This window comes from Sabethes cyaneus, chromosome 2 (assembly GCF_943734655.1).
Source record: "Sabethes cyaneus chromosome 2, idSabCyanKW18_F2, whole genome shotgun sequence".
Classification (NCBI taxonomy): domain Eukaryota; kingdom Metazoa; phylum Arthropoda; class Insecta; order Diptera; family Culicidae; genus Sabethes; species Sabethes cyaneus.
The window spans coordinates 18,750,992-18,776,119 of record NC_071354.1 but is presented as its reverse complement, the minus strand read 5'-3'; the positions used below and the strand labels follow the sequence as shown (position 1 = coordinate 18,776,119).

Genomic DNA, 25,128 nt, shown 5'->3' with positions numbered 1-25,128 from the left:
CAGACTTACATCTAGCTTGGACAGAGCTTCCAGCAAGCTTTGTCCCCTCGGAGTAGTGCACCTGCTACCCCATTCGACAGCCCAAGCATTGAAGTCTCCTCCAATGACAACGGGCTTGCGGCCCGTGAGTTCGTCGGTGAGCACGTCCAGCATCCGGTCAAACTGCTCCGGCGACCACCTAGGTGGAGCGTAGCAGCTACAGATGCAGACGCCATCGACCACCGCGATCACGAACCCCTCTTGGTCGGACGACACCACCTCCTGGATCGGGTATCTACCCATCACGGCGATCGCTGCCATCCGACCCTTATCGATAACCCAGTTAGCGCCTCCACGGGGGACCCGGTAGGGATCCGCGATAATGGCAATATCGCACCCCGTTTCGGCTGCCGTTTGCCAAAGCAACTCCTGTGCCGTTTCACAGTGGTTTAGGTTAATCTGTATAACCTGCACCCTTATCGTTGCAATGCCCGCCTATAAGCCGCACACAGTGGGCCACCTGTGGCATGCTTATTTCCCGCATCGACTGTGCAGAGCATGCACCTGGGGGGTTTGCTACATCCCCTGGCGAAGTGGCCATCTTCGCCGCACCGCCTGCACAGCTTGGACCGATCGGGGGCCTTACACTTGGCCGCCCGATGGCCAAAGCCCATACACCTGAAACAGCGTTCGATACGCCGTTTCGACACCAGTGTACACACTGACCATCCTACCTTAATTTTGCCAGACGCCAACATCTTGTTGGCGATTGCCTCTGGCACGTTTAAGGTCGCGGTTTGCATATCTCCATATGCCTTCCGCAAGCGGATGTCTGCGGGTGCCACATCAACCTTAAGCTGATCCCGCAGAGCATCACTCAGGTCAACTGTCGTCGTAATCTCGTCGAGGTTTTTACACTCGACCAGAACACGCTGCGACAGCGCCTTGACCTGGCCCGCTTCGCCCAGGGACTGCTCAACCAGTTTCTGGTAATTCGAACTCTGGACCGTTGGGTCCTTTCTAAGTTCGAAAAGCATATCCCCTGCCTGGGTTCGGCGGGTCTTTACAACGTTGGCCCCAAGCTAATGCAACTTGGGGTCCACACGAACCTTGCGCAGTAGATCAGCATACGACAGCTTGCCTGTCAGCTTCACTACTAAGGCGTCGCCCTTATGGACGCGCCTTGGCTTTGGCTTTGCAGCCGCAGCCTCGCTCGGTTTCGGCCTCGGCGGTTTAGGCGGTTTACGCCTAACCACCTGCCAATCCTCTTCCCCGGTCCCGGAAGCACCATCCGGGACCGCCTCCGCACGTTCGCTGGTAGAGGCGCGAGCCGAAGTCCGCTGCCTCTTGGCTACCAGCGTTGGTCCATGGTCGGGCGTAGCCGCCTTGCGCTTGACAAGCGGCGTACGCGCCTGACTAGGCATGGCCACAGCCTTAGCGGCTATGACCTGAGCTTCGGCGATTTCGCATCGCTGCAGAAGCTCTTGCCTCTCCACCTCGGCAGCTATGACGGTAGAGCGGAGGCTCACCGCCAGCTTTTTAATGTCGAGGTGGACATTTGACCTAGAGTTGATGAACGAGTACAACTCGTCCACCAACTTTTTGGCTTCCTCCAGCTTGCTACTGGCTGGAGGAAGCCCGACTTCGCCCTCAGGAGGGTGCACCATGCCCTCCGTTGACATTTGCCTACCGCTGTCGCTCGCCTTCTTGGCTGAGCTGGCAGCGATGGCCACCGGCGTTCTAACTGGGGTGTTAGTCCTAGGTGGTGTCAACTTCCTCTTCGGTATCGCTCCCGTTTTCGGGGGGCTTCCCTGTATGGGCTGTGCCCCCGACTTCGGCGGGCTTCCCTTCTTGGGTCGCGCCCCCGATAACGGGGGGCTACCTGTCTTTGCTGTTGGTGACCTAGCCAACTTACTACTTTTGGCAAAGATATCATCTTTGCCACTAGTAGCACCCGTATTCGATCCCTCTTTGAAATTTAAAAATTTGTCCATTCGAAAGGGTCCCAACTCTAGGCCGCTATCTCCACTCGTAATTGTGTAGTCGCCTTAACGATCCCATGGTGATCTATGCAAGCAGGGAGGCCATGGCTAGGGACACTCCCCCCTACCCTTCATGGGGGCAGGGATGTCAGCATCCGATCGGCGTTAGTCAGGAATGTATCATCTGAGCCTACACCACCGCACTTTGACGTGAGTGACGAACTTTGAACGTACCTAGAGACCAGCCACGGTTTTAACGGGACGGAAGGCAGCTGTACCATTAGCCTACTCGCCGTTTCGGGAAGGTATCACCCTTCCTTACATAAGGTAGTAGAATAGCACAGCCGTCAGCCCTGTAGCGCCAAATCCAAACGTTTATTCCCGCCCGTCCAGTACACCGTAATTAGGATCTTCCTGGAACCGATCCTAATGTGCCCATGGCACTCCTGACCTGGCTTTTTTGCTTAAAGTCCTGAGCTCTAACAGGACGCTACTACGTCCGCAGCTGGCTTATAGGAATTGAGCTCCGCTCGCCTCTTTACACCACTACGCCACGCTACCCTCAGGCACAAAGTGCCCCCCTTTCCCTGTTAGCACACAACTGAAGGTGCAACCAAAGACTGGTATTTGGTTGACCCTAGGCCCAGTTGCGTCCCGGCCGGTACCGCGTGGAGGTAGGGATAAGAGTTCCCGCTCCCATCGTAATGGCTATTCGGAGTCGCGCAAAGTCGAATGCGACTTTGTTCGGCGCCTTAACCTCGCTGAGTTAGGGCCTTAACCGGCCGCCATAGCTGGTCTCGATCGACTGCATCGTATGCTGCTTTGAAGTCAATAAATATGCGACGCGTAGATGTTGCACTCCCGACATTTCTGCAAAAGCTGTCGAATGGTAAAAATCTGGTCCGTAGTTGCGCCAGTACCTGTGAAGCCCGCTTGATAATTCCCTACGAAACCTCTTGCTAGCGGTGATAGCCGGCGTAACAAGCAGGCCCTAGCCCTAGCCCTAGCCCTAGCCCTAGCCCTAGCCCTAGCCCTAGCCCTAGCCCTAGCCCTAGCCCTAGCCCTAGCCCTAGCCCTAGCCCTAGCCCTAGCCCTAGCCCTAGCCCTAGCCCTAGCCCTAGCCCTAGCCCTAGCCCTAGCCCTAGCCCTAGCCCTAGCCCTAGCCCTAGCCCTAGCCCTAGCCCTAGCCCTAGCCCTAGCCCTAGCCCTAGCCCTAGCCCTAGCCCTAGCCCTAGCCCTAGCCCTAGCCCTAGCCCTAGCCCTAGCCCTAGCCCTAGCCCTAGCCCTAGCCCTAGCCCTAGCCCTAGCCCTAGCCCTAGCCCTAGCCCTAGCCCTAGCCCTAGCCCTAGCCCTAGCCCTAGCCCTAGCCCTAGCCCTAGCCCTAGCCCTAGCCCTAGCCCTAGCCCTAGCCCTAGCCCTAGCCCTAGCCCTAGCCCTAGCCCTAGCCCTAGCCCTAGCCCTAGCCCTAGCCCTAGCCCTAGCCCTAGCCCTAGCCCTAGCCCTAGCCCTAGCCCTAGCCCTAGCCCTAGCCCTAGCCCTAGCCCTAGCCCTAGCCCTAGCCCTAGCCCTAGCCCTAGCCCTAGCCCTAGCCCTAGCCCTAGCCCTAGCCCTAGCCCTAGCCCTAGCCCTAGCCCTAGCCCTAGCCCTAGCCCTAGCCCTAGCCCTAGCCCTAGCCCTAGCCCTAGCCCTAGCCCTAGCCCTAGCCCTAGCCCTAGCCCTAGCCCTAGCCCGAGCTAGTCCAATTTGACAAATATTAAGTGGATTTTCAAGTGCAGTTTAAGTCCAATTTCATGTCCAATTTTAGGTCCAATTTCAATTCTAATTTAACCCATTATGACCCGGGTATACCTAAATTTGGACCAAATGAAGTGAAGCTCTGTAATCTATTATATTATGGCTCGAATGTGTCGGGAATCGCAAAATCGTCATTTGGAATGCTTTCAAGGCCAAAATTACAAAGTTTTTTACAGATTTCTTATCGAATTTTGTGATAGACTTTACATATAAATAACAATGTACTTGTCAGGTAATGTTTGGTCACTAAATGTAGACTTTTTCATGCGTTTTGAAGACAAAGTTTTTTTCGCCATTTTTTCTACTTTTTTCCGCCATTTATCACAACTTTGCACTGTTGAAAATACAGATGAAATGACAAAAACTGACAAATTATATCACACACACACACATCAGATTGATGTCTTATCTCTCTTGTAGTGATATATTAACAATGCTAACTATTGAAATTCAGCAGAAAACAGGTTTTGAAGACGAGGTATGATATATCATGCACTAGGACATAATGGGTTAATTTTAATTGTAACTCCAATGTCAAGTCTAATTAATAATGCAGTTTTTCGTCTTATTTCGAGTCCAAGCTGAAGCCCTATTTCATATCTAATTCAAGTTCAATTTTCTGTTCACTTTTAAGCCTAACTTCAAATAAAATCTTAGGCAAGTTGCAGTGCGAATTCAAAGTCAAATCCACATTGTAAATGAATGTTAAGTCCCATTTGAAGTTTAGTTGCAAATCCCATTTCAGGTCCACTAGAGGGCCTAGTCTAGTGCGCGTTTTCCGCCTTCTCCATTAAATCTATTAAATCTATATACATAAAAGTGAGTGTGAGTTTGTATGTTTGTATGATTGTATGTTCTGCCATAACTCCAGAAGGCCTTGACCATTCTCCACCAAACTTGGCACACATGTTCCTTGACATAAGGGAATCAGCACTGGAACACACGGGGGGATTAACAAGAGATGGTGGATTCCTAACAGGGGGAAGACCATAGTTCCAAAACGCCTGGACGATTCTTCATCAAATTTGGTGCACACGCTACTGGACGCAAAAGAATCAGCGCAGGGAAGTTGACAAAAGGTAGGTGGTTACTAACACGGAGGAGAGTAATAAGTAAAAGGGTTCTGTGACTGTAAGAAAAGACGGGAATTTCACCGAGGAGGGATCTATAAAAAGAACCTTTGTTTCGTTTCCTTGATAGGGATTTCCTTAGAGCAAACCGATACATGGGCCCTATTCTGTAAGTCATATCGAGCATCTAGGCTCGACTCAGTCACAGTCGAGTGTCGAGTGCAGGAAGAACGGGCAGCATAGCGGCTCAATGCACGACCAAAACAAAGCAAGCTCAGGCGGCACTTGTTAACTTTGGACTCAGTCGAGTTACTCGACAAAATCGCGTCGCGCATGACTTACATAAAGAGCAAATTATCACTCAACGTAACTTACAGAAAAGACCCGTAATTAGTAACGTGACAGAAAAGGGAGCTGACTGGGAAGGAGCCGACAGTGGGAGACGAAGAACGTAATTACGAACGTATGTTCCGTCAGAACTCCGGAATGCCTGAACGGTTCGCCATCAAACATCTTTTGTCAAATAAAGATTTTACGACTTAAAAGAAACAGTACAGATATGGATAAGCCTGCGAATAAAGCTGTGCTAAAGTCACTTCAATTGGTCTGATTGTACTGAAATTCGAATCGACGACCACTCGCTTTAACCGTTATGTGTTCGACAAAAAAACACCTTTAAGTGCTCGACAAGGGTACCCGGGTACCCACAAATTGAAACGCTTGTAACTTTGGCAATTTTTGACCGATTCGGACACTTTTACCACCAAAAGATTCAGGAACTTATCCACTTCCAGTGTGGTTATAACAGAGCCGGAAGTGATTCATCTGGTTCCCGGAAATCCGGCAGTCCGAGGATGTGTTCCGGAATTAAAGCACTTTTTATATTTTTGGATGTAATTATAGTAATATGGGTGTCCAAAGTTCTTCCAATTACTCCGAAAGGCCATTCTTCATTATTTTAAAACAATACAATGATATATCCTCGGAATGGCCATTCTGCGACAAGTTCCCGTGGGACCTCCTATGGCCATAAAACTGTTTGGTTTGCAACACTGGCAATATGGGTTTCTAAATTCATGAAATTACTCCAGAAGGTCATTTTCCATTATTTTGATTCTATCTGATGATTTTGCCACGGCATGGCCATTCCGGAACATATTCCCGCGGGGCTTCACAGTTGTCCAAAACCAAAAATATGTGCGCATTAGAGTTTTGAGTGGGAAAACTTGATTTTAGGTTTATGGAACCTTTGGGAGAGTTTCTTGAAATTAAAAGTTCTATCGTATGGTGAAATTCAAATTTTGAATAATCCCCCTAAAAGTGAAATAAAAAATTTATTTTTCTGCAGCTTCAATATAACACATTGATGAGTTCTGCAAAGTTTTAGAGCATATTATTACAAGAAATTTTGCTCAAGACCGTAACCTTCTATCTCTTCAGCGAAGATAGAAAAATCCTATTTCTTAGATGTGAATCGTCAAAATCAGTTTTTCTATTTTAGCTTTTTTTTTTTGTAGTTGTTGTATGACTTTTTCAGGTTTTATAAAGATGTACAAATAGCAATGATACACACCTTGCCAAATGTAGTATACCTCTATTTTTGCTTGTTTAGGAACTGTAAAGCTTTTGATATAAAAAATACCCTAATTTTGATCCCCAATTACGCGACTGGATACAAATGGAACTTCCTGACTTTTTGTAGTTTTTTATTTAGTTTCAGATTCATGTAATGTAATTTGTATCTATTTGCGCATAGTTGAGTAATTCAGGGTCAGAATTAGGGTATTTATTATAACAAAAGTTTTACAGCTCCTAAACAAGCAAAGATAGAGGTATACTACATTTGGCAAGGTGTGTATCATTGCTATTTGTACAATTTTATAAAACCTGAAAAAGTCATACAACAACTACAAAAAAAGCTAAAATAGAAAAACTGATTTTGACGATTCACATCTAAGAAATAGGATTTTTCTATCTTCGCTGAAGAGATAGAAGGTTACGGTCTTCAGCAAAATTTCTTATAATAATATGCTCTAAAACTTTGCAGAACTCATCAATGTGTTATATTGAAGCTGCAGAAAAATAAATTTTTTATTTCACTTTTAGGGAGATTATTCAAAATTTGAATTTCACCATACGATAGAACTTTTAATTTCAAGAAAATCTCCCAAAGGTTCCATAAACCTAAAATCAAGTTTTCCCACTCAAGACTTTAATCCGCACATATTTTTGGTTTTGGACAACTGTGAAGCCCCGCGGGAATATGTTCCGGAATGGCCATGCCGTGGCAAAATCATCAGATAGAATCAAAATAATGAAAAATGACCTTCTGGAGTAATTTCATGAATTTAGACACCCATATTGCCAGTGTTGCAAACCAAACAGTTTTATGGCCACAGGAGGTCCCACGGGAACTTGTCGCAGAATGGCCATTCCGAGGATATATCATTGTATTGTTTTAAAACAATGAAGAGTGACCTTTCGGAGTAATTGGAAGAACTTTGGACACCCATATTACTATAATTACATCCAAAACTATAAAAAGTGCTTTAATTCCGGAACACATCCTCGGACTGCCGGATTTCCGGGAACCAGATAAACCACTTCCGGGTCTGTTATAACCACACTGGAAGTGAATAAGTTCCTGAATCTTTTGGTGGTAAAAGTGTCCGAATCGGTCAAAAATTGCCAAAGTTACAAGCGTTTCAACTTGTGGGTACCCGGGTACCCTTGTCGAGCACTTAAGGGGTAAAAAAATTCGAAGCCCCCCCATTCCACCCCCTTAAGTGCTACATGAAAACTTATTTTATAAAAAGTTGCAATTCAACTAGTTCTTAGATGTCACAGAGTTTCACTATCCTTGATCAAAGAAAACTTAAGAATTTCGTACTTTGAAAGCTGAAAAGGTACCCGGGTACCCTGTCGAACACATAACGGTTAATCAGACTCGGTAACCTTGTGGCTACAGAACCCCTAAGTACTATCAGTGGCCTCCACAACCCGTTTCATTTTATGCCATTGTGGCTCAACAAGGTTTACGATGACTTCGATTTTCGTTTAACACTTCAACAGGACTTCAACAACATTTAACAACAAGAACTACAACATGCAACGCGTTTAACTTACGCGAATAGGGTATGCGAATAGGTCAACAACAGTTAGTCGCACCTGGCGACGAATCGCTGAAACTACCGCACAATTGCTAGTTGCGACTTTGGCGCTGGGGTTTTCGTTACAGGCTGTATAAGGCTTATAGTATTAGATTTTTATTTATTAGTCGGTATTTCAGCGTTTGTAGTATTTTTTTCCTTTGATGCAGTTATTTTAATTCCGATGGTAAGAAGTTTGTTTACCCATAAAAATAGTCCTAAAATCCCAAATTTTTTAAAACTTGATAGATCCATTGCGATGCTCGGCTCCTTGGCTTACCTTTTTAGTTTTAGGGATTTCAGATATTGACTTAGATTATTGTAAAGAACCACATCGGAATTTTCAATCGGAAATCTTTAATCACGCTCACACACACAAATCGCGTTTGTTTATAATCTAAACGCATTCGCTCAATGCTAACAGCAGTACGTTTCGCAAAATAATCCTACAACTCGCTTTAAGTTAGCGTTCAGTGTTAACTGTTAAGTGTGCTGTATAATGCTATTTACATGTGATGTTTCGTTCGCGTATATCCTACGCACTACACTCTAGTTGCTTTTGATTATATGACACAACTTTGTCTTTTTCATTGTTCAAACGTCACTCAACTAGCTTGAGTTTAGTCTATTCTTTGTTTTATTCGTAAAATGGTTACAAGATAACCGTTTTATCTGTGAAATAAATATTTGGGCCAGTTTGTCACACCTTAATCAATTACCAAATGGTTGGTTCAATTCTTAAAATTGATATCTTTTATTTGTCTTTTCAGCTTTACTTCTCGTTTCTAATAGGACGCTCAACCTTGTTGAGAGATGGAATCAGCTATTATATTTGCGTAAGTATTAGGCCATTTTTGTTAAAAGTGAGCAAATGTATTCCTAATTTGTCTTAATTTTTTGTTTTCAATGTTTAATACTGAGTTAAACGGTTAGTTTTCCAAAGTAAAACGACTGAGCTTTTTCCGTGTGTCTATTTTTGATTCTCGTTTCAAAATTTTATAAAGCTATTTAATTTTATTTTATTCTCAACAAACATTTCTGTTGTATAATAGCTTATCCAGCGCTTGTTCACTGGATATTGGCTGTATTATGGTTGAATAAACTGCTCTTCAAATAAAATGTTTGTTGGATTTTCATCATATGTTACGGTATGAGTTTCATGTTTCTCACACTGAACTATACAAAATAATACGAACACAAGAATGTACCGAACTACAGCGTGGTGGATTTTTTAATATTAATCAAATCCTGTTCATTATAGTCCTAATGGTTATAATCGCGCAAGTAGTTTAACCCAATTTCATTGGGTTTGCAGCAAATTTCTAATTTTATAAAGAAAATTAAAATATGATCATATTGTCACTAGAAGCCTTCCAGATTGAAATGTAAACATTTCACTCACAATCATTGTTTGTGGTCCATAATTTCTTCGCCAATCGGTTACTATTGTATATTGAAATAATTCAGTAAGCGTTTGATTACCTAACATTAAATTAGCATGACACCTCTCTTCGATCTACATTCTACAGCTATTTTCATCTTTTTTCATTCGTTACCTATATTTTACATATAAATAGCATTATTTTCCGACCTAAAAATCTACTTCAAAGCTCTTTGCATTGTCAACTACTCATTTTAATGTACTAAAAATTGGACTGGACATATTTTTCGAGACTTTCACGAGTCTCTTTTCTCCAAAGACTATTTAGGAGCAGAAATCTATATGTATCTGCGTGCCAAAGCTCTAATTCAACACTCCAACCATCAGCTTGCTTTCTGTTCGAGCTAAAACCTTATAAGGCTTATTCTAAGGCTTCTAACACTTATCCTAGCCCTTGCTATTCATTCGTTTACCAAATGGCGTGTTGCTCTTGAGCTAATTGTACTTGAAAAATTTCGTTACTTCACCATGCAAATCTCATCCGATTGCGCGCTGAGACAAAAGTTTGACAGGAATTTGGGAAATACTCCTTCCCCTCCAACGCAACGTCGTGCTCGTTATATTTATTCGCAGGCCAGCTTGCCGTCGAAGCTGCTCAGTGCGATCGCGAACGCCTGGAACGCGCACAGCGGATAGCGAAAGTCCATCGTAAAGATGTCGTCCGATGTCCGGCCAAACTGCATCACAATGTACTCCGGGTCCGAATCGTGCACCAGCTGAAAGTTCTTGACCGAAGCTTGCGTGACCCGGCCGTGAAAGTTGAGCACGTACGATTGCGTTTCGTCGTTCCAGATCGGTGTCTTGTTGTGCAGTTCGACGACGTTGTCCATGTTCTGGAATGCAAATCGAGTGGAAATGTAAGTTTAGCTGAATAATAATCATTGGTGTAAGTGGAAGCCGATTGCCACGCGATGTAATGGATTTACAAATTATTTTTATTTGCGTGGTGGTAATGTGGGCTGCGGTTTTAAATAAATTATCTCAAATTGGCAAATAATAGGTTTGATATACGACGAGATAAAATTAAAGCCTTGTAACGGAAGTTCGAATTATGGGCATTCGTGTTGCTCATGCCATACGATCGAGCTAGAAAACATCGGGAGGCAGTAAAACATTAACAACGTCAGAACGTCAACGATGAACAAAAACAACTTACAAAAGATTTTCCAACGACAGACACGGAATGGGATTTAAAACTCATCGGCTTCATCACACATGGGAAGCGCATGGGAATACCTGACCTGAAGCGTAAAATTCAACCTCTACAAACTGCAATGGAGCCCCATCACGAGACTAGATAGCGTAAGCCCTAGTACGACTACCTATCTAAACTCACCCCACTAAAAAGAGTCAAGAAAATCTTACTCGGAACATTCGGCATGGACAAAGGCTTGGTACCCGGAACTGTAGATCGCTAAATTTCGTTAGTGGCGACAGGGTGCTGCTCGATCAGTTAGAACCCCGAAAGTTTGGCATTGTAGCACTGCAGGAGATCTGTCGCAAAGGCGAGAAGGTGTGGGGCATCCGTGACGGCAAGGGCCAATATTTCCAGAGTGGAGAAGCAACCAACGAGCTGGGAACGGGCTTCGTAATGATGGGCAGTATGCAGGATGGCATTATGGACTAGAAAAGCATACAACGAGAGGATTTACATCCCAAGTAAAAAGAAGGGTTTTATTGCACTCTTATGATGGTTTTCATGACCATAATTGGTCACAAATACCATCATAAGAATGCAATAAAACTCAAATTGTTGGTTGGGATATTGAGGATAAAAAGCCCTTTCATCAACTACACCATCATAAACGTGCATTGTCCACACAAAGGTAGACCCGTACGACAGCTGCTCGTCACGAGAAATCAAGACCGTCATCGGAGATATGAACGCCCAGATCGACAGAGAAAGTATGTATAGACCGGTGATCATTTCCCATAGCCTGCACACCGGTACGAACGATAACAGTCAGCAATACATCAACTTTACAGTCATCCAAGGCCTGGTGATCAGAAGCACTTTCTTTCCCCGCAAAGATATCCACAAAGCCACCTGGAGATCACCTGACCAACGAACTTCGAACCAAATCACCATAATTTTATCGATGGCCGGCTTTTCTCGAACATCACCAACGTACGCTCCCTACGGGGTACGGATATCGACTCAGATCATTACCTAGTAGCAGTACATGTGCGCTCAAAATTATCACCGGTTTATACCTCGCGGCAAAGCCTTACTCGGTTAAACATTCGGCAGCTAAACAACCCGCCAGTTGCCGAAAAGTGAAAACTAGGCGCGCCTACTGAATGAAGCTCTGCCTTCCTCTGTGGAGCTAGATACTTCGACCCTCGAAAACGGATGGAGTATGACACACTTGGCTGTGAACGAGGCCGCAACCGCGGTGCTAGGAGTAGAAACCTCGAGTTCACGAAATGATTGGTTAGACGGGGAAAGCCAACAAGCGGTAGAGAGGAAAACAGAGCTTGGGAAAACAATCTAAACATATCCACGAGAGAAAATTTTGCCAAGTATCGCCGAGCGCGGAATGAGTTGACCACGATCCTGAGGAGGAAAAAGCGCCAAAAAGAGGACAGAGATCATGAGGAACTGGAACAACTATTCCGGGCTAATGAAACGCGCAAGTTTTACGAGAATGTGAACCAAACTCGTAAAGGCTACACACCTAAACCTGACATGTGTATGGACGAAGGAGGGTATCTAGTCACAAACTAGCGCGAGATAGTCGACAAGGGGGAAGCAGTACTTCGACGAGCACCGCAACGGCGATATAACAGAAGGAGACACAACGAAAGTTGACCTCGGAGTGCCTACAAACGATAACAGCATGCCGTCTCCCGACCTCGAAGAGATCCGGCAAGAAATTCGTCAGCTAAAGAATAATAGAGCCACCGAAAGGACCGACTCTAGGCTGAACTCTACAAAAATGGCCAAGAACCGCTAGCCACGACACTTCATTGGATAATTTCTAGGATTTGAGAGGAAGAGAAACTACCGGAAAAGTGAATGGAAGGTGTAGTCTGTCCCATCTACAAAAAGGGCGACCGGCTAGATTGCTGTATTAACCGCGGCATCACGTTGATCAACGCCGCCTACAAGGTGCCCTCCCAGATTTTGTTACGCCGTCTATCCCCAATAGCAAAACAATTCATAGGGCAGTAGCAGGCGGGCTTTATGGGGGTCCGTGCTACTACTGATCAAATTTTTACTCTCTGACAAATCCTCTAGAAATGAAATGTCGAATGTACAACGTGCCGACGCATCATATTTTCGTAGATTTCAAAGCAGCATACGATACAGTTGAACGCGAACAGCTATGGCAGATAATGCACGACAACGGTTTTCCGGACAAATTGACGCGGCTGAACAAAGTTGCCCTGGGACGAGTGCTACGTGCGCGTTTCGGGAACACTCTCGAATACTTTCGAATCGCGCAGAGGGTTGCGGCAATGGGATGGACTGTCCTGTATGTTATTCAGTATTTAAGGTATGATCCGGCGAGCGAGCATCGAAATGAGAGAAACGATCTTCAGCAAGAGTAGCCAACCCCTAGCCTTCGCAGAGGACCTCGACATCGTTATTAGAAACCAAGGGACGGCGAAGGCAATCTATGCCAGACTAAAAACGGAGACTAGGAGGATAGGGTTACAAATCAATGCGTCGAAAACCAATGACAATGACAGTGACTATTGACGGCGATCAGGCTTGGCATGCACTTTTCGCTTTGATTTTGCTCTTTTGATTACTGCTCCTCAGCCAAGCAGAATTTGAAAAAGTGGTGTATGGGGCATTTGTAGAGCAAGTAATTATCTATAATATTGCTGAAGAAAGTGAAGTTTTATCTTTGGTATTTACCGCGCTGTAGGGCAGAACTACAGAACTCCAGAACTAATCAAGCAAATGGAACCAAATTTAGCATGTGGGTGTTTTTGCAGGCAAATTTTTTTCTATGGTGAATTGAGACCCCTCCCCTCTTTTTTTCCGTGTGTGGACTCATCACTGCGACCAGTATCGTTGATCTATTGTGATATCGCCCGGGTGTTTGCTGTATGACCTGCACTGCATTTCTTTTAGCTATAATCGCTATTGAATGAGCGATATGATTATTAAATTTTATGCGTGCTTGTGTGTATTGGGGTTTACCCTTCCTTCAAAGCTTGATCTACTTTACCCACATATTCCTCGCTGCCAGTACTAACCCATATTATAGCCGTCCCTGGCGAGGACTCATTCGTACCTCTGACCAGTACACTTTAACTGTAGGAGGGACATTTTCACTGTCAAGAGGCGTCAGAGGGTAAATATAGATTTAAGCATGAAGGAAGGGTAAATGGAGGGGCCTGAGAATAAACCCATGCTAAAGTCACTTGACATCGAATGGCTTGATTCTACTAAGATTCGAACCCACGACCACTCGCTTGTCAAAGCAGACTCGATAACCTTGCGGCTACGGAGCCCCCCCCTCCCCTCTTTAGGAGGGGAATTATGACCCCACCCCCCTTCAAGAGTGGGGGGGGGCTCCTATACAAATAAAATACAAATATCCTCATAACTAGAGAACTAATTAAGCAAATGGAACTAAATTTGGGGGGTTTTGGAGGTAAGAATTTTTTATGATGGTTTGAGACCCCTCCTCCTGTGGTAGGGGGATAAGGACTCTCATACAAATAAATCAGAAATGTTTGCGTAACTCAAAAACCAATCCAACTCGAGAAATTTTAGACTCTTTCACAAAACATTAGTCAATAACAAGACCACGAGAAACTATCAATAGTAACATTAGATGATTCAGGGCGAGACGGATACAGGCCGCGAGTGTTGCCAACGACCTGCCGTCGAAAGTACCGGCCAATGCTGGGGGGCAGCCCCCTGTAGAGATCAGCTCTATCTATGTTTATTTATTTTCCTAGATCTACTGACCTCTATTACTTTCCTTCAGTTGGGTCACCCCTGCGAAATGGTACTTTCTACGAAAACGATTTTCCGTGAAATGGTACATCCCGCGTAAGGTTTTTCGCGAAATGGTATTCTGCGAAACTCTATATTCCTCGTTACGATCAAACGAGAATTGGTGTTCCGCAAAATAGTATTCGGCGAAATGGTTTGTAATAATGGCGAATATTTAAATGCTATCCGCTTTATTTTATCAGGTTAAGCAATGGGGGGAGTTGTTTTCTATTTTACTGTGAGGAAAATTTGTATACTAAAACACCCATGAACTCCTCCCATCAATTTTGTTGATTTTTTCGGTGAAAATAAAAACTATGATGCTTTCAGCGGACGTTTCGACTTACTATCCTTCAGTCATTGACTACGCATTAAACATCTATTCTCACTGCGTGCAGTGTCATTGACTACGCATTAAACATCTATTCTCACTGCGTGCAGTGAGAATAGATGTTTAATGCGTAGTCAATGACTGAAGGATAGTAAGTCGAAACGTCCGCTGAAAGCATCATAGTTTTTATTTTCACCGAAAAAATCAACAAAATTGATATATATATATCTAATACATGTACACCTAATCTATCCAGCTTTCCACGAGCGATAATGGCGGCTATTGTGCACAAGTGGGCACAATCTTTTGACATTCATTGCAGGAGCGTCGAGTTTATCCTTACGGAGTTACTATGGAAACATCCTTGATTGTTTGTTGTTCGAGTGTAAAAATGTAAACATTGTTTCATTTTGCAGATCAGCTGAAGTGGAACATAACTGAACGGATTGAAACTTTTGTAGTAGTTTTCGGCCATAATTTCCTGAAAGCTCGGGATACTTTTTACAATCATTCGAATTAAACATTCACTCACAAGCAAACATTAACTTAATATTGGTCGAGCCATTGCCAAGTTTGCTCTCGAACAGCGTCTCGTTTTGATATGAATCTTTCCGTTGCGTGTTTGGCCATTTTCCCTGAAATGTTCGAAAACTGCGAGGCCACAATCCATAAAACTTGTTATCCGATCAATTATGTTCCTCTTCAGCTGCTCTGCAAAATTAAACAATATTTACATTTTTACAATCGAACAACAAACAATCATGATTGTTTCCATAGTAACTTCTTCAGGGTGAACTCGACGCTCCTGCAATGAATATCAAAGGATTGTGCCCACTTGTGCTCAATAACCACCATTATCGCTCGTGGAAAGCTGGATAGCTGAATATACACCATGTACACCTAAACTATTTGAAAATTTTCCAACCCCTGGCTGTCATGGAAAGCACGGTTCTTTGCGCACCTACACCTTTGTGGATGCTGGATTGGCGTTGACCCTAACGAGCTGAATCTCGAAGGGGAAGCGAAGCCACTCTGCTTGCATTGGGCTGGGGGAAAGATCTAAACAGTGTAGCCTAAACGGGGTAAGGATAGTCCACAAATTGTTGATTTCATTGCAAATGTGTAACATAGAAGAATTATCCCGATTATACACGCTCGTTCGAAACCTGCCGATCACCTCTTATGATATTGTACGACGGAGAATCCTCTACGTAGTCTACGGGATGAAAGATCAGAATCTTACGCTAGCCTTGAAAAACCGCGAAGGTGATCGAAACCATCCACTTGCCGTAAAGACCCACCTAGGCTGGACCCGCGGACTACAGAACTCAAGACTGGGAAATCTGTCAAATATCTACGAATATGGTTACAATTCTTTGTTTGTATAAGTGCCATCACTCTAGCTCACTCTCAATAACATCATTGCATGATATCATACACCAACGTCACACGCATACATTTTTTTCAGATGGTTGCTATCACTAACACTGTTAAGCAGCAGTAGTAACTCCCTTGAGATAAGAGGCGGCATTAGCAGTATCGTCATTTGCTGTGTAGGGGACTGTCCCCTGTTGTGAAACGGCTCCAGTTGTAAAACACCTATCGTTTTTGACGTGTTTATTAAACTAGCACTTCCAAATTACTACCAACGTCTCGTCTCATTGTACTCTACCTTTTGAGCAAACAACAATCAAAATACAGCTTTTAGAATGTTTTGTATAAAACGTGTTCGAAAAACATACCGTTTTTTAGTTTTTTAGAATGTGTTCTCCCCGGTTGTGAAATAGTGAAGTTCTCCGATTATTAAAAATTCCAAAAAACGATTATTCAATACTCTAATGATCACAAACATTTTCAACACACTTTTCAGGCACATGAAAGCAAAATCCGCTTAGTTGAGATTTCGAACTTTCTGTTCTGTTCTGTTACATGCATTGATTACAATTCAGTTTTGGATGATTAAATTAAGAAACTGATCAATTACTTTGCATTTAAGTTGTTTTCTGTTAATATTTCTTTATTTTCTTCTTTATTTTTATTTTCTTTTGTGGATTTTTTGAAGTGTTTCACAACCGGGAACACTTTTTTTCGCTATAACTTTTTTGTTTCAAGCAAAAAATATATGCTGTCTTCAGCAAAAACATACGTAAGTCATCAATCTTTCAATGCTTTAAAAAGATTCGGAATTAAATAATCCATTCATAAGCTATGACCAAAACACAGAACCTTTTTTATAACCGGGAACATTCCCCTATATGCAAGCCATCTACTATGCCCAGTCTTGAGTTCTGTTCTCTTCGCTGGACCATTTACGGTGGAAGATACACATGATACGGGATACAGAGAAGAAGTCCGGAGAAACTCTTTCTAATGAAGACCAGAGAGCACCAGCACGTCTTAATTACCAGATTTACAGGAACGCGATACGAGACCGAACCCCCTGATGTTATGATGATTGGATGATTGGAATGACCGCCGACTTGCTTGGCTTGGAGTTACCGACTACTTCGCAAAGGGTTATATAAGAAGGAAACAAGAGTTAACTCACTAGAACCCTCGTACCTGATATCTACCAGCATTTCAACAAACCTGGTAAAATCCGCATTGTATGAAACGCTGAAACCACCCCTTTCGAGAAGTCGTTGGATACCTTTCTCTTAAATGGGATCGATCATCTATTTTCGCTTTTCTCTATCCACGCCCAAGTAGCACACTGTAGGTCCATTTAGTTGCAGCAACCAGATTACGACTGAAATTAGTCAAATTCCGGTTACCACGACAACTTTGTAACAACTGTGCTAGTAGGGCGTCCAGTTCCGCAAGGAAGTGATTGGTCTAACAGACGATCTGCGGGAAGTGTTTCACCAAGTTTTGATACTATCAGCGGTGTCGAAGATGAGCAGTGTCGGCGTTTCTGAAGAGAAACTAATGATCAGTTATTGGTCTAGGTGATGCACGCGATGACTTTCGGTGCGGTACATGTCGATCACCAAGAAGTGCCCAATACACAAGGAATACGAACGCACAGCATTTCACAGAGCTCTATTCAACAGCAGCAGATGTTATCCACGAACGGCATTACGTGGATGACATGCTAGAGAGCGTTGCTACGGAAGGTGAGGCAATACAACTGGCGCAACAGGAGCGATTCGTACATGGTCGAGAGTTCAAACGCTAAGAATTCCTTATAACCAATATGCTCGACTTCCAGCAAGCTGTGCCGAAGTATAGTTACACACATTTGTAGAAATTGTGAAGGAGTTTGTTTTTCCAAATACCTTAGATCTTCATCCTTAATCAGCCCGGCGACCCATGGGAGACTGCTGGTATAGATTAATCGGTACTGTGAAGCGAAAGCTGACGACCATTGTTGCATCCCAGAATCTGTCGAATGAGGTGTTACGTAACGCGCTAACCGAGATCGAGAATATGGTGAATTCAAGACCGCTTACCCATGTCGAATGTCGTAGTGGACGATGATTCCAGTCCAGCCCTGACGCCAAACGACTTCCTGCTTGGATCATCTGAAGGAACCAAACCTCTGTACACCGGGAAAGATAGCGGCACTACCTTGTTGGCGAACAACGCAGGTCCTCGCTAATCGGTTTTGAACATGGAACATGGTTGCCCATTATAACCCGTAGAACAAAATGGTTCGACAACCAGAAGACGATTGCGGTCGGCGACGTAGTAGTACTACGAAACTGCTAGCCCAAGAGTAAGTGTGCCGCGATAAGAACGGCCAACCTCGATCTGCAGCGGTGAAGACAGTGAGTGGCATCTATGAGCGACCGGTCGTCATGCTAGCTGTCCGAAACGTACGGTGCGGTAAGTAGCATGTCCCCTACTAGCACAATTGTTATAAACTAGTTGTGGTATTGACCGGTGGTACCGATTAATGACTGATTTCAGTCATAAATAGGTTGCAGCAAGCAGAAGTGACAAAAGCGTGCTACTTGGGTCGTCCTGGAGTTCGCCGTACCTCAAGACTGTCGCAACACCGGTAACCACCCAGTTAGCCCCGGGGTACAAAGCTGACTTAACAAGCCAGCCGTCGTATATTCGAATCTCGACTGAGTGGTGCTGCTATAGAGTCAGTAGGACAGTTGCACTAGCCCCGTAATTGTCATGTATTCTAATAATTAGTTGCGAAGTCTGTCGATAAAGAAGGGTCAAATTCTTAAAGATGTTTACACCCATGGCTTTACTTTGCTTCGAGTGGGCCATAGACTAGGTGTTTTTACGAGTGTAAGGTACGTCTAAAAATTTTATACAAAGTACCTAAATACAAAAATTGTCCGTCGGTTACGGTTATCGTATATCATGGTTTTCGTACAATATGGTAAACACATATTGTGGCAAACGACTTTTGGACAACCTCATGTATGGTCCGGTCACAAAGTTGAGCAGTTCTTGTAGTGTCAGGCAGACCGCTTTGATACGGATAACTGTTTAAATTTTAGTTTCGTCAGCATAAAATAATCCTGACTAGATGTCAACAGTCGAGATAACTCATTTATGAACAGCGAAAACAGATAAGTTTCCAAAGTACTTCCGTGAGGTACTTCTGAGTAATTTTAAAACTAAATAAAATTTTAAAAATGCGCTTCATTCCACAGTCATTTTGTGGTCTGAGTCAAACCATGGTGTTAACATTCCCATTGATCAAAATATCAATTAATAACCACATGCCGTAAAAAGCATCCTACCATCCCATTCTACATGTAACATGTTCTTGGAAATATACTCCTTATGGCGAAAAAACTGATTTTTTCTCCAGCGGAATCCAGAGATGTTGACTTTGACACCACTTGACGCGTTGAGAAAACTATGGTAAAAGGGCCGTCTTTTGGCCAAAAGTGCTAGAAAAAGACGTACTGTGCACAAATACTATAGCATTGAAACCTCATAAACATATCTTTGCTTTCACATTGAAAGATTGAATCTAACACTGCGACATTTGAAGATATTGAGATAAATGACTTTTTTCGAAAAATATCTCGCTATGCGATGATATGACATTCTATGTATTTTCCACCGCACTTCAAGTTACCACAGCTGTTAGTGTTGACAGAAGTAATAAAGATAGCCAACCAACCAACGTCTTAAATGTATCAAGATGTATTCATAATAAAAAAAATCCATACTACTTTCCGTGCAAAAGAGCCATATCGTAAAGTAACACCCTGCAAAGGCGGCGAAAAAAATCATTTAATCTGCGCTGATTCCCAAGAAACCTCCTTGTGAAGTCAAATGACCTTTGAACTGCTATGGCGTTGCTGAACGAAACCGAATTGAGTAAACACGCATAAGTATAAATTTACTGCCCTACAACACCATCCCGTCGTTCAATGAATGGCGCACTAGTGAGCTTCCACCAAAGCCACGTGGCACAGAAGAAAATGTGAATGTGGTGTAATAAAAAACGAAATTATTCCTCACCTTCGACTTCCAGCTGTCCAGCAGACCTTGATGGTTGTCCGCTGAACTTATTTTCACTCTCTGGTCGTCTTCCGTCATGCCGGGCAGGAGAACAGTCATGTTGCGAGGTCCTTTGAAGCCTAGGATGTTTGTGTCCTAAAATAAGAGAGCCTATTATTATCACCAATCTCTGCTACGAATGATAAGTTCAAAACCCACGTAAATTACTACCGCCAAGTCTAGCCGCGGATTGGCGAGGTTCTCCTTTTTGCCATTATCGTACACGAAAAACGTCGTACCGAACACATTGGACCGGAGTTTCCCCACGAACCCGTCCGCCTGACGGGATAAATCGGTCGGGTCGCAACTTATGATGTAGTTTGAGGTTTTGCTCTTTTTACGTTTTCGTCCTGCACGGAGTTGAACCAATTAATGAACACGAACAAAAGAAAACAATCATCCATCGAATACAAACCGGCCAGGCAGAATAGCCTTTTCCCATAGTCCCGCTCTAGGTGCAGATAGTAAATCGGAAACAGCCCCCGGTCCATGCCCTTCCGGTCTCGTGTGATTCGACATTTGTACAGTACTCCCTGAGGTGCCGGTTGCGTGACCCACTGTTCCACCGGTCCGTTCACATCCCCCTCAGTGTCGTTGTGACCGCTGGCCTGCGGTGAGGAATGTTCTATACTTTTCAGATTACCACTGCTACCGTCGTGATGGTGACTATTGTTGTTCAAGGCGGGCGAAATCGGTGCCGAATGAGCCAAATGGTCGGAACTGTGACGGTCAAAGCTGTTCGAGCTCGGAAGGATGTCGACCGGTGTGCTCTCTTCGTCTTCGCTCTCCTGGGACGATGGTGTGAGCTTTTCCAATGCTGCAAATAGAAATGGCAATTCGGATCGGATAGCCAATATCGAAATGTGACACCACGTGCCACGGGACTTACCGTCACTGTACGGCGACGTCGGTGTTGTTGTGATGGACGTACTTCCTGTCGTAGTGGCACTGGTGGTAGTGATGTTATTGCTGTTCAACACCACTGATGAGCTGATAATCTGGTCCGGATTACCGGGAGACATCATGAACTGCATCGGTCCATCGTAGGCGTGCACTTCGCGACCATTTCGGTTCACGGCGGACATTGGCCGAACCAGCTGCATGTCACTAGCTTGTACCATCCCAGGCGTTGCTCGCTTCTGTCTGATGTAGGCCTCCATCAGTTGCCGCTGGAATAACCGGAAATGGAAGGAAACGTGTTTACGATTATAATTGGGAGCGATTTTTTTTTCTTTCATCGAACCAAATATTTGTTCGCACTATTAGCACTTTTAGCAGTCTCTTGACGGTCGTCATGCCATACGGTGGCAACTTTTTGTTGTTTAGTACATATATTTCTCATCTGCTAATTGAGACCAATAAGAGCCATCGCCTGTTTGCGTCAATACGAAATTCGAGTAGTCTCGAGCTGGAGCTAGTCGTGGTTTGTCTAACTTTATTTTAGCTGCTATTATCTCATGCTATGAATCGTATGTTCAATGGTTTACAAAACCGGATGATGTTGAAAGCCACCTAGTGGAAACGATTAGCACATCTCCGCCGATATTGGTCACGTTTTGTTTGCATTCTAATCTAGCCTTTCACAGACAAAAAACTATCGTGATTTTCTGTTGAAGGTGAAACTTAGATTGTATGTGAAAATAAAAAACTGCTTACACAAATATTATATTATTCATAATTTACAGAGAGAATGGAACGATGATTATGTGTAATCTGCTATCTGACTATCAATAACGAGAACAAACACTTTGCGTCGCACGCAATCGAATAAGGCATTAGTCAAATCAGCCTCAACAAATGGAGCGAAAAAATCGATACCAAGTGTATGACCGTCGCAAGGACACCACCGACCGGTATAACATGCGAGTATGGCACCCCAAAAAAAAGTCGCATCGGCCTGGAACGGCCCCGACCCGAGACGCGAGGAGCAAGGATAATGCAGAACCCAGCAGAGTGTACCGGAGCTGGTTGGGGAACAACGTTCCAATTTAGCCTTGTTTCCACAGCATGATAATGCGATCGGTTCGTTTCTGTTGTAGGGAAAAACATGCTTCAAATTTGTCTCAATTCAAGCGGTACTGTTCTGCAAATCATGCTGCGGCAGTAGTAACAAACAGGGCACATAATCCAATCCCTAAGAAGGTCAAGGATTCAATGGGACCGTAATAAAGGGTACCGTCGAAGCAGTACGCTGACAAAAAAACAGTGTCCTGTAGGTAGACGAATCCCACCAATGAAATGTTGTTCACTCCCTCTGATAATAATGGACTATCAATTGTTGAATTATCAAAAAGTGACACGTTTGATTACTGCTGTAAAATGCATTAGTAATTTATCGAATAGAAAACATGAGCAACCGGATGGAACATTGAATTACAAAATATTAAATCAGTTTGTCAAAGGTTTTATGATGGAAAACAATTGAACTATTGAACCATTCTGCTCGTTTAATAACGATTTTTCTATATATTTCACATAGGAAGGCGAGTATTTCAATTAATAGACCTTCGCTTCACTATTTTCGGGTTACGTCAAACTATGCTGTGTTATGCTATGCTAAGCCTCGCTTCACTATTGGCGCTGGCGAGTTTCGTGAACCTGAAACCACGTTAAGCAACGAAGACAGAGATTCCATGGCGACCGATAACGAAGATCAGAGAGAAATGAGAGTGTTAGCTCTCTCTCTCTCTCTCTCTCTCTCTCTCTCTCTCTCTCTCTCTCTCTCTCTCTCTCTCTCTCTCTCTCTCTCTCGCTCTCTCTCTCTCGCGCTCTCTCTCTCGCTCTCGCTCTCTCTATCGCTCTCTCTCTATCGCTCTCTCTCTATCGCTCTCTCTCTATCGCTCTCTCTCTATCGCGCTCTCTCTATCGCTCTCTCTCTCTCTATCGCTCTCTCTCTCTCTCCTCTTTTTGTCAATATTTTTTGTTTTGTTTATGCTTGCCTTGTTTTGCTTGAAATGACGTCGAAACAAGAAGCATTTCGAGAGCGTGCTGTACACTTCTACGAATTGCCACAGAAATCTCGGCAAACAGTGCACGGTACAACAGCGAATTTAAACAGCGAATATGTTGCGCCTTTGACTATTTACCATATCCTAAGATACCCAACAACTATTCGCAAGCAAGGTAGTGGAAGCCCAGCGAAAAATATGGACGCAGAAGGACATCGTTCTCTTTCTCGTTTCTTCAAAAACAAGCCCTCTGGTTTGGCTATCAATTAAGTTGTGCCAGACGAATGTTTGAAGAAAATTTTGATCCCGTTTCTACAACAACATCATGCAGATGGACAATACGTGTTTTGACCGGATAGAGCAACATCGCATTACGCCAAAAACACAATCGTTACCGAATACCCATTCGATACCATTTTTACCCAAGTTCCTTGAGTTCCTTGGTGTACAAAAATAACTGGAAAGCCACGAATTGCAAACAGTTGATTGGTAGAATCAAGAGATGCATTCGTAAGGTTGACATGATGGCCGTACAACGCTCCTGTTCGGACATCAAACGGCTGCTTCGCCGAACAGCCGATTACGGACCGTTTTCAAATGTACACTAATTTTTTTCAACAATGGATAATATATCTTTAATTTCGGTAAATCAGATCTTCTTCATGTATCTTCGACTTGTTTTGACAGCTTGAGAAAAAAAATCCAAAATGTTAGTTGTCACCCGTTATAACAAAACTAATCAGTCTTTAATATGTTTTGAAACGGTGGTTCTACAATTGTTGAAGGGACGGTAGGGAGAGAAATGAAAATTTTTTGGTAAAAAAGGGGAAAGAACGGAGGAGGGGGGGGGGGTATTGGTAGGTACCCTTAACAAGTAGTATTAATATGTTTTGAAACGCGTTGAGAATCGCGGCTAACACGCTGACAGACGAACAACGTCACGTGTAGTGCCTTGTAACTCGTAAAGGCCTGCATAGTGTCGTCGTCCTGCCAGTAAAAACAAGTCAGATTTAAACTTCTTGGTGGGTGGTTAACTACAGTAGACGGAGGAAGAGGCACATTTTGTGTCTAAAACCCAACCAGACGCGTCGCTTTCTTAATAACTGGGTTTTGCAGTCTCCTTTTGTCCAGCGCCAGTACCAGCGAGCCACGTGCCCTGGCGGGTGTTGTGGGTTCGAATCCGATTATAATCTCAGATTATAGCATGGTTCGACCCATGCACCTTGCAGCATTGGACAAACGGTAGGAATCAAAACGACTACTTGTTAAGCGTAGCTACCTATCCCCCCCTGCTCCCCACCTAATATTATGAGTCCCAAAGCGCAAGTGGATACAGTTTATACTAATTTAAAAGCCGCTTTTGGTACCATAAATCATACTACTCTGTTGAGTTGGAGAAACTTGGGTGTAGCACAAGATTGTGCACACGGTTGTAAACATACCTTACGAATAGGCAACTTTTCGTACAACTTAGTAACTGCCGGTCTGCCACGTTTACAAATGGTTCTTGTATACCACAGGGTAGCAACTTGGGACCGCTACTATTCTGTATCTACATAAACGATGTAGCGTTACTACTCAATCAATGAAGGTGGAAAGTTTTTTTTAGCTGATGATTTGAAAAGCTATTTTGTAGTCAGTCGAATCGAGGACTGCAGAATGTTACAGAAGCTTCTGGACTTGCTCTGCACTTGTGTGAAATCAATTATTATTGAGTGTGGATAAAGGTTGCGTCATCATCTTTCATCGCATTAGAAGCGCAAGAGATTTTGATTACGAAATTTCCTTAGCCAAACTGAATAAGCTAGAAGAGGTGAAGGATCTTGGAGTATTACTTGACGAAAAACTCACCATGAAGTCCCACATTTGAGCGCACAAAAAGGGGGAGGTTCCCTAATAGGTGGGGGAGGGTCCCCAATAGGGGGAGGCCTTAACTCCGAAACGAATGTTCTTCATCAAACTTGGCATACATGTTCCTTGACATAAGAAAATC

The 25,128-nt window shown here is 43.8% G+C and overlaps 1 protein-coding gene across 1 annotated transcript in view; it reads right to left on the bottom strand.

Moving 5' to 3' along the window:
* Positions 1–8,386: 8,386 nt before the first annotated feature.
* Positions 8,387–25,128, bottom strand: part of LOC128734777 (protein king tubby 1) — a 44,362-nt gene continuing 27,620 nt past the window's right edge. Inside the window, exons 2-6 of the mRNA XM_053829120.1 lie at positions 21,077–21,356; positions 20,603–21,004; positions 20,347–20,537; positions 20,149–20,283; positions 8,387–10,248 (exon numbers count right to left, since the gene is read on the bottom strand). Coding sequence (XP_053685095.1) covers positions 9,979–10,248; positions 20,149–20,283; positions 20,347–20,537; positions 20,603–21,004; positions 21,077–21,356 — 1,278 coding nt within the window. The 3' untranslated portion in view covers positions 8,387–9,978. The remainder of the gene's footprint in view (positions 10,249–20,148; positions 20,284–20,346; positions 20,538–20,602; positions 21,005–21,076; positions 21,357–25,128) is intronic.